General features: G+C 32.2%; 1 protein-coding gene across 1 annotated transcript; it reads left to right on the top strand.

Annotated features, from left to right (window-relative positions):
* Positions 1-1,029: 1,029 nt before the first annotated feature.
* LOC111710726 (putative ankyrin repeat protein RF_0381) lies at positions 1,030-10,852 on the top strand. Its single transcript, XM_023484845.1, has 10 exons — positions 1,030-1,051; positions 4,216-4,314; positions 5,059-5,134; positions 5,599-5,689; positions 6,054-6,138; positions 6,696-6,782; positions 7,379-7,485; positions 7,963-8,033; positions 9,886-9,992; positions 10,385-10,852. The coding sequence occupies exons 2-10, from the start codon at positions 4,222-4,224 to the stop codon at positions 10,442-10,444; spliced, it is 777 nt and encodes a 258-aa protein (XP_023340613.1). The 5' UTR covers positions 1,030-1,051; positions 4,216-4,221; the 3' UTR covers positions 10,445-10,852.
* Positions 10,853-10,945: the final 93 nt, after the last annotated feature.

Raw genomic sequence — 10,945 nt, 5'->3', positions numbered from 1 at the left:
TGCAAAATAGAAATAGTTTAAAATAACACACAATCATTTTTTAGAAATAAAAAATATACCCACAAATAATGAGAACTGTAGAGAACCAGCTATTTGTCTATCCCAACATTAAATTAAGTCTAATGTCTTGAATAAAGTTTCTTCAAAGTTTTTTTTAATGATTGTGTAAAAAAAGGAATGAATATATGGACACATACATATTAGATTCCCTACAGTCGTCCCTGAAGTCTCAGTCTTTGTGAGTAACCCTGTACATTTCCCTGGTCGACACGAAGTGCCCTAAATTGACAGTCTGAATTGATTCAAGTTCATCTTTAAGGTTTTTGTACTTTTTAAATTTCTAAATAGTTTTTAAATTAATAGTAGCAGTAGAGTGGGTTTTAATCTTATGTTCAATTTACTATACAGAGCCCAAAACTTAAGACAGGGTATCATTATGAAAACCAGTTTTAAAACCTGGGTTTCACGAATGGGGTTTTGTGAATATCAATATTTTTGTAAAGAAATGTTACTTTTTCAGTTTCTTTTTAGTCTCCATTTTTTCCAATCTCTTAAATCAAAATCTACACAAATGTTAAGACCCCTAAAAGGAAACTCGGGCGTTTCGTTCAACGATACTCTTTTAAATTTTGGGCTCAGGGGGTACAATGGTACATAGTGGGTATAGGGTGTACAGTGGGTACACCGTACAGTGTACGGTTAGGGTAAAGTGAGTACAGGGGGCACAGGGGGTACAGGGGGTACAAGGGGTACAGGAAGAAGAGAGGGGAGGGAAGGGATGTATAGAGTAGCGGAGTGGCATTTAGAATTAACAATGTTTTTGTAAATCTTACTCTGACGTCTTGTTCTGACGTCAATATTACAAGAATACATGGAACAACATAAAATAGTTTTTCAGTGACACGTTGACCAGCAATATTTGCATATTGTATTGTATAAGGTAAGAATTGAAATAATATTTTAAAAGTTTAAATATACAGAAATACCCACATAGGATGAGACTGTGAAGACGACCAAAAGCTCTTAATATATCACAATCCTAAGGATAAACGTAGGTCTTCTGCTTAAAATATAATAATTTAATTGCCGATTATAATTTTTTTTTAAAGTGTCCATTTGCAGGAAACAGGAAAAATAAGAAAACAGAAAGTACAAAGTCGTATCTTCATGATCTTATTGTACAACTGTACAACTGTACAACTGTACAAGATTGAAAATAAATGAAATTTTAAAACAGGATTATTATAAAAACATATAAAAAAACGATCGAAACAGTGTATTTTATACTATTTTTAAGCCTGTTATACAAATTATTTTATCAATAACTATAAAAAAATATCTTATAAATGAAGTGTTAAATTCTGTACATATTCTTCTCTGTTTTACCTTTATAAATCCGCAAATAATATTTGTTGAGAAAATCTAACTATGAGTTAACAATTATCATTTTCAGAAATAAAAACTAGTATATTCAAATGGTTGTTAATTTAAAAGTTTTAATATTAAAGTTTTTTAATATTACTTGTTTTGTAATAATAGCAAATGTACTTTACACGTACTGCAGCCTGCATCTGGTGCCAAGATACCATAACATACAAACTAAATTCACAATAAACAAAAGTCCAAAAATTCTCCTGAATTTTTCCCTAAATTATATTTTACTCTTTTTCTGAGAGTTAACCCTGTTCATTAAGTTGGTGTTGCCAACTTTAAACAGAAACTGACAGGGTGTCAAAAAAAATGCTGAAGTACAATTTTTTTTGAGAAAAGGATCAGATTAAAGTAAACTAAACTAAACTTCCTGATTTCTATAATTTGAGTATTAATTATGTGCATTTTATAAAGGCTATTTAAAATTGTGTTGACATTAAAATTTGTGGACACCCTGTAAAATATAGAGGCTAAATACATGAGCTAGAACACTAGGTTCATTCTTACCTTTCCTCTACTTGAGGAACAAGACTGCACAGGTAAGAGAAAGTAATATAGTCGGGGGACTTATATAGCTCTTAAACTGCATTTGTCTTGTGTTTCTTGATGAGAATGGACAAAATGAATATTGTGTACATGTAATCCCCGAAATAGTGTGTACATTTAAAAGTTCATAGTATACATACGTAAAGATTGTAAAAAAACATATATTTTTGATAGCTTTTTTACATGGATTTGTTACAACGGATTCAGGATAATCTAGATATGTAAATAGAGTCTATCAACCATTATTAAAAGATTTGGGAACACCGCAAGCGCGCCCAAGTATCTGGTTGGTCTCAAATTCGTGTATAAAATACCAATTTTAAAAGTTTTCACTGAAATTACCAGGTGTCCGTCAGATTTCAGAACTTCAACTCAACATGGCAACGACTTAGAAACGACCGAGCCTTGTTTTACTTGAATAAAAAGTTTATGATGCAAACTCAATATCTCATTGTAGGTAAAAGGAGGAGGGTTTCAGTTAGATACAAACTTTTTTAAATATGAATTTATTGAAATATCTCATCTCAATCACTTTAACCTAAACTTCTAATCTTACCCATATAACATTCTTAAAAGTGTCATTTTGACAAAATAAAAATTAGCATTATTAATGCAACTCATTTTGAATTTATATTGGCTCAATTCGCTTTTGGGTATAAGACATTTTCAACAATTTCTCCTTTTATTCACAACATATAAAAGTAAAATTAGAAGCAATCAAACCCGAATTCAATTCAGGAACAGCCTTTATTTTTTACTTTTTTCGCGAACACTCCCTTTAAGAGACTTCTTGACTTTTAATTAATGTGTTGATAAAGTAATATCAATTGACTCTGTATCTAAAGAGGTGCATCCCAAGGTGATAATGCAAGGAAAGTTAATTGCAGTTGTGTATACTCTGCGTAAATATTGAAACCAGTTCTCTCTGGGCGGAATTTGTAAACAAGAATCCAGATGCATCAGTGATCGTTCAGTATCCGAGGAGGCTATAAAGCATTAAATTTTGATAATTCACATATTAGTTTCTTATGACCAAAATATTTCATTGATTTTTACATGAAAGATGGATCCCATGTCAGGCTTCAACATCCGTCTTGTGTTTACAATACCGCCCAGAGACAGTACACTAAAATACAAAAGATATGTACACCTCTGAAATAACTTTCCTTGCATAATAGCCTTGTGCTTACCCAAATACCAAAATTATCCTTTTAACGCTTGTCTTAGTTATCCCGTTATATATCTGAAAATTGATTAATTTAAATTAAAATTCCAAATACAAGTGACTTAAGGTTCTCGGATTATCATAACAGAGAAAAGAAGAGAAATGAAAAAGAATTACATCTTCTCTTTTTGTGATTTTATTTAATATTTGTTAAACCATTCATAAACTAGGTTGAAAGACCAGATTTGCATGGAAACCCAGCTTTGCCTAGAGCTTTACCTCATAAAAAGTCAATCCTCTTAAGCAAGGCTATGAACATTCCCAGGGTTTTACCAAGTTCCCCAACCAAAATTTAAGCCAAAGTGCTCCCGAGATATGGTAAGGGTTTCCAGCGAACGAACTTTTCGCGTAAAAATGCGAACATATTTGTTTGCATTTCGCAAATTTTAAGAAAAATTTCGCATTTTTTTGCGAAAATGAATGAATAATGCAAAAATGATGCGATATTTCGCGAAACCATAAGTATTGTAGCTGCAACTATTAATTGCACAAAAAACGTGTGAAATTCTCTGCTCTGAGAGCTCAACCTTTGAAGTTTTATTATATCATATTAATAATATCTCTTCCTTTTCTTTTATAAATGTTTAATGAAGAGAATGTGATTTCTCTAGCTATCTTTCTGAGTTTCTGTCCGTCCACGTCCGTTCACCCCAATCTAGTTAGTCATGAGCTAGTCAAATACAAGAAAGATCTTTTAAATGGACCGTATTTTTTCGCGAAATTTTTATCTCTTTCGCATAATTTCCTTTTTTTCAAAATTTTCGCATTTTTGTTTCGCGATTTTTTCGCATTATTTTGTTCGCAGTTTTTCGCAAAATTTTAATATTTCCTATTTCGCGAAAGTTTTCGCATTTTTCGTGAGCAAATGAAAAACGAAAAAATGCCAAATATGGACGAACATTTTTTTCGGAAAAAATGCGAAATTTTCAAGAACCGATGTTTCTTTTTCGCTGGAAACCCTAGTTATGGTCGGGCATCCACATAAACAGAGATTACTACATTATATATTGTAGATCATTATGGAAACTGAGCTGTTTGCAGCTGTAACAGCTGGTGAGCTGGAGAAGGTTAAAGAGCTGCTGAAGAAAGAGACAAAAGAAACTATTGATCAGGTTAAAACCATATTTTTATGTTAGAGCTCGAAACTATCGTAACAGATATTGCTAATCTACACGGTTACCCACAAAAGATGAGAATGAAAAGACGACCCAAAACTTAAAAATATACCAATTTGAAGCTTTATATTTGGTTTTTTGATGGTTTACTAAATGAAAAAGCACAGAAATAACCTAGTTTTCGCCTACAAGAAATGGGATTAAATTCTAAAATAGTTTGTTAATGGTAAAATCATATTTATACAGAGGAACTTTAATTCTTCCCACAAACTTAAATTTTCTAATCCGTATATATTTGCAACCTGATGGTGTAGATCTGGTTGCAAAGAGATAGGGATTTGAAAACGGAGTTTACGGCAAGACCTCAGTTTCTTTCTCATTTGCTAGGAGCAAATCTTTGCGAATTTTCATTAATCAACCTCTAAAGATAACAAAATTTGAATTGGATACTAGCAACCCTTAACATATTTCTTTTCATACAGTGAGAACACTGTGGAATAGGAAGACGAAATTAAATTAATAATCAAATGAATTTGATGTTGTTACAAAGAAAATTGTTTTATTTAAATCTCTTTCTATGATAAATGGGACTCTTCACGCTCCACAACTGCTGAATCTCAAATATACAATTGAATATTTAAAGACAAACATGTTCACCCTTAAAGAATGAGACTAAAAGTCGTCTTCCTATTCCAGAGTTTTCTGGTTCTCACTGTAGTTCTGAACAAAACTGTATTTTAGGTTGATTTTTATGGTTACACTGCACTCCATGCTGCAGCAGAAAATAATAGATGTGAACTGATCCCTTTAATACTAGGTAATAATCCCTTTAATACTAGGTAATGATCCCTTTAATACTAGGTAATGATCCCTTTTATTACTAGGTAATAATCCCTTTAATACAAGGTAATGATCCCTTTAATACTAGTACTAGGTAATGATCCCTTTATTACTAGGTAATGATCCCTTTATTACTAGGTAATGATCCCTTTAATAATAGGTAATGATCCCTTTAATACAAGGTAATAATTTCTCTAATACTAGCTAATGATCCATTAAATACTAGGTAATAATCCCTTTAATCCTAGGTAGTAATCCTTTTAATGCTAGGTAATGATCCCTTTAATACAAGATCATAATTCCTCTAATACTAGGAAATGTTCCCTTTCATACTAGGTAATAATCCCTTTTTATATTAGATAATAATCCTTTTAACCGAGCAACCTATGGTGCTACTTTTACCGCTTTATATCATGCTCTAGCTATTGTTGAAATGTTTAGCTGCAGGAGCTGATATAAACCGAGCAACCTATGATGCTTCTTTTACACCTCTTCATCATGCTCTAGCTAATGGACACTTTGAATGTGCCAGGTAAACCAAATATTATTGGGAAATAACGTTTTTAAAATCTTTATTTTACCTAACAACAAATACCCTACCTTAAGACTCAATTTTAAAAAAATTGAAAGATTATTAGCCTAATTCATACAATTTGCCTAATTTAGACTTTGAAAGAAAATATGTGCAAAAAACCGTTTTGCCCATCATTAGGCATACTGTATGCATTATTTCACCTTTACTAAACTTTATCTTTCTTTACACCAACTTCCGCTAATTTGATCTTAAAATAAGTGTCCATACTTAAAACAGAAAATTTACTATTGGAAAATGTAAAAAAATTTTTCTTTCTTTTTTGATTTGAACAATGCTTAATCTTAAAGTTGATATTTTTTAGGATTTTAATTGACAAGGGTGCAGACTTGAATATACTAAATGAGGCTGGTGTCTTTGGATCAAGTATTCATTATGCTATCTTAAAGGTAGAGTGTCATTATGTTCTTTTTTCAATTTGTCCTTAAAAAACATTAATTTGTTCATAAGTTCTTATACCTTTTAAATCAAAGATAATTCTTGAGTTAGTTGACGTCCCTTGGGACAGTTATGTTAAATGACAACCCACTCTGCGAATTTTTCGAGGAAAAATTGGCGAATTTTCTTCTCAAAATACGATAAAACTATACTTTTTCGGGAAATTGAAAATTTTACATAAACACGGATTCCCTTGACCAATTTTGCCTACAACCCTTCCATATCCCGTTATAGTTGTTAAGGTGTTGCAACCAAGCGTGCGCAAAAATGTGAAGCTTTTAGAAGTAAAGAAGGCAAAACGGGTGTGGAAAGGAAACCCGAGGGGTAAGCGAGCTGCGCCAAATCCATTATTGTGAGAAATTTGCGGAATGGAAGCAATAGGGGTGCAAAGCGTGCCTTTCCTATCCTTGAAACATATGTATATCTGCATATCTGTAAATTGTTCAGGACAATGAGGAGTTTGTGAAGTTATTAATCAGTAAAGGAGCAGATGTAAATCTATGTTCAGGACAATGAGGAGTTTGTGAAGTTATTAATCAGTAAAGGAGCAGATGTAAATCTATGTTCAGGACAAGGATTTTCTCCACTGTACCAGGTACTTGCTTTATGTTGCCCAGGGACCAAATTTTATAAATTGGAGAGGTTGCTGAACTGCCTACAGACCGTAATCCTGAATCACCGATTCAAACCCTCTTACTTTATTCGGCGATTCAGGATTTCAACCAGCGGTATGTAGTTTATCAACCTAGCTCTAATACAGGGTGTCCCACATCAAATTAGACCGCGTTAATGGGTCTAAATTACGATTTGTGGGACAAATCAGAAAATTTATGAAGAATGAATCATTTTGAAAAATTTAATAAGGCTAATATTATGTGCGTATTTTACCGTTAAACCACATAGAGATAATCTAATATGATATGGGACGCTCTGTTTATTTCATTAGATCCATGTGTTTTTGTCCCATCAGGTGGCTCCACAAAAAGGTCTAGCATATTCTTAAATGATATGTTTATGATACGTTTTTATTACATTATGCAAAATGTTAGTGAAAAAAATCGGTTATATTTTTTCATAATCATTTGTTTACAAGTTTACAAGTCTGAAGTCAAAAAAAATATATATATATATATAACTGATTTATTGATTGTCAGACCAGGTATTCTGTATTTAATATATAGCTGATTTTAGGCTAGCATGGGAAATCAACCAAACATAGTGAAGCTTCTTCTAGCAGCTGGAGCAGATGTAAATGTGCCAGATGAAGATGATCTTACACCTCTTCATGTTGCTGCCAGGTTGGATAAAAGAACCTATAATGTTGATTTAATCAAGCTGTAGTTGCACATACGGTGGTAGGCGATAATATCAATATAATATAGACTTTTATTTAAGTTTTTATTGTTAACATGCTTTTTTTCGACTGACAATTCTTTACAAGTAATTAAAGAGAAAGTTTTAATAATGGAAAGCTTCTCGATTTTTTCTCCATTTATTTTTGTATTCATTCTGTTTAAAAGCCTTATATAAATCTAAATTGAAATTAAAAGTCGTTTTCATTGTATTGATTTTATCGCCTACCACCGTAGTTCAGCATATTTATCAACAAATTACTGAACAAACGTTTTTTTGTTGAAAATTCTGAAAACAACGAAAAAACGAAATGTGTAGTTGGCTCACTAAAAGAGGAATAGCCTCCTTTTTTGTAAATTCCTAAGACAGAGAGTAGTATATTTTTTCAGAAACCCAATCTAGCAATATATTTGTTTTCCCAGGGATGGTGCAGGAGAGGTAGCACTTCTTCTAGTCAAGGCTGGAGCTAACCTAACAGCTAAAAATAATGAAGGCAAGGATTGCATTTTATCCTAAATACAGGGTTACTCACGAAGAATGAGACAGGAAAGACGACTTTTAACTCTTAAAATATGACGATCTTATTGAACTAAATCTTCTGCCATGGATATAATCGTTAGGCCAAGTAGTTAAAAAAAGGTTTAAAGTTGCAGGGATTTATAAATGTAAGGAAACAGACAGTTTAAATTCCGCACAGTCGTCTCTTAAGTTTAATCCATGTAGAATTGAATAAAAAGTTTACATAAAATAAAATCTATAGTAAAAAGGTCATTTATGAAAACATTTATTTAAATTATATAATCTTTATTAAAACCTAAAAAGTATTTAGTTGAAAGTGCTGAGAATGTGTACTCTTCAAATAAAAGCTTTTTATTTGGTGCATTTCAGCATTTTTATTTAAATTATGCAAAAAATTCCTGCCCTTCATAGGTCTGCATAAATTTAACTTTGTTTTCCTGTTCAATCTTGCACATGGACAATGTTTTTTCTCTTTACAATTTTTAATTCAACAAATGATGAGATTAGTAAGACAACATTTTAGCTCTTTAAACACTTATAATATTCTATTATTTATGTTTTCTTTTGATTTCTTTCAAAACATTTTAAAAATGATAAATGGGGTTCTTTCAGCAAATGTAATTTGTAAAATGTTAAAAGAAATATAAGCTAAATTACAGGGTTACCCACAAAGGATAAGTCTTCAAAGACAACTGTACGGAATGTATACTGTCTGTTTCCTAACATCTATGATGCTCGGCATCTGTAAACTTGTTTCTTTCTTTGCCACTCTCTACTAAGCTTTCGGCATGGACTGCAGTGATTTGCAGTACTCTGACCGAAGAAATAGTGGGATTTAGTGGGGAGTGCTGCAAAATCATTGCAATGGCTACTAAAAGGAATTGAGTCTTCGCCACAAACTCTGCTTTCCTAATCCTACATCTTTGGATTCCAATGTCGGAGGGAGTGACAGCAATTATCAAAAATGTCAAAAATAGGAATTTCCCAAATGCCTGGGTATCTGGGAAATTTCCCAAATGCCTAGGTATCTGGGAAATTTCTCAAATGCCTGGGTATCTGGGAAATTTCCCAAAGGCCTAGGTATGTGTGAAATTTCTCAAGTACCCAGGCATTTGAGAAATTTCCAAAATCTTAAAAATATACCACCCTCAAATACCTATAGGAATTTGGGAAATTTCCCAAATGACTGGGTATCCGGGAAATTTCCCAAATGCCTGGGTATCTGGGAAATTTCTCAAATGCCTGGGTATATGGGAAATTTATCAAGTACCCAGGCATTTGAGAAATTTCCAAAATCTTAAAAATATACCACCCTCAAATACCCATAGGAATTTGGGGAATTTCCCAAATGCCTGGTAAATTTCCAAAATCTTAAAAATATACCACCCTCAAATACCTACAGGAATTTGGGGAATTTCCCAAATGCCTGGGTATCTGGGAAATTTCCCAAATGCCTGGGTATCTGGGAAATTTCCGAAATGCCTGGGTATCTGGGAAATTTCCCAAATGCCTAGGTTTTTGGGAAATTTCCTATTTAGAAAAAAATGTAAATGCTGTCGTGTCATGGAGGCAATGTCGTAGACCTTAGATATTTCAAACTATGAATTCTGTAAGATCAAATAATATAAGTTTGAAATATCAAAGATGTACGACATTGGATTCTAAAGATATAAGGATTATTAAATCAGAGTTTGTGTCAAAGACTTAATTTCTTTAACCAGGAAATTGTCATAGTTAAAGAGTTTCATGTCGTCTTTTTCATCACATCCTTTGTAGTTAACCCTGTAACATTTAAGAATGATATTAGAATACAACTCTAATTGCAGGGAAAACTCCAAGTGAATTGGCAGATTTTGTGAATGAGTCTGAAATGAAGGAATTTCTGTTAAAATGTGCAGCAGGGACTATACCAGACACAGCACCAGCAGCTAGGGTAATTATATATAATATAATAGATATATTTTATTCTGAGATTATGTGAGATAGCCAAGTGAACATTTACATAAAGTTGGTTAAGTGGGTGACAGGGCAAAAATAGAGGAATAAGTTACAATACTTGCAATAGAAGTAGATGATTAATTTGTTGTACTGTCCTGCTTTGCCGTCTTTAGTCTTTATATTTGTACTGTACAGCTTGCTCTTACTGCTGAAAGTTCGGTCTAGTACTTCAAATAATAATAATAATAAACCGGAGATTTTAGTGAATTAATCAACTCAAAATTTTAAATACACAACTTGATCATTTCTGCAAAATCTCTCTCCATATTTGTCATCATCACAAGTCTTAGAGGAGATTTAAAAACAGTCTAACAGATCAAATTTCAGGTGCGAGCTGCTCCCGTTATGCGTGAAATTATTGTTCCTGAGGGCTGGGGACCTGGCTAATATTGTCTAGAGTATACAGAATATATACAATCTAACCAAGAACTTCAGAAACATCGAGAGAATTTATAAAATATCGTCTTGACAATTTTTAATGGGAATTATACTAAAATACCTAAATTTCAGTAATTGTATAAAATAAATAAAAAGTCAAAGAAATGCGTGAACAATTTTAAAGAGCTTCATTTAAATATTTACTTAAACTAGATATCTGAAGCTACCAATATCAGTAGGTTAAGAAAACGACATTTTAACTATTCTTTTGATGTCTAAACAGTTCTAGGTTATACTTTATATACTCTGTATGTAATCTGTAATCTGGAATTTGGAATCTGTAATCTGAAATCTGTAATCTGTAATCAGCAATATCAAATCTTTTAGAGTTTTAAATAAATTACCCTAACTTGTGAATTCTTAAGTACTCAGCAAACACTTTCAAACGTAAAAATAATTTTTATATATCTCATTAAAGTGCAAAAATGTTGAATTTTTCTACAGGAATTT

Source organism: Eurytemora carolleeae, unplaced genomic scaffold (genome assembly GCF_000591075.1).
Source record: "Eurytemora carolleeae unplaced genomic scaffold, Eaff_2.0 scaffold1092, whole genome shotgun sequence".
Taxonomy (NCBI): domain Eukaryota; kingdom Metazoa; phylum Arthropoda; class Copepoda; order Calanoida; family Temoridae; genus Eurytemora; species Eurytemora carolleeae.
Note: the sequence above shows the minus strand (reverse complement) of the source record. Positions and strands in the feature narration are given on the sequence as shown.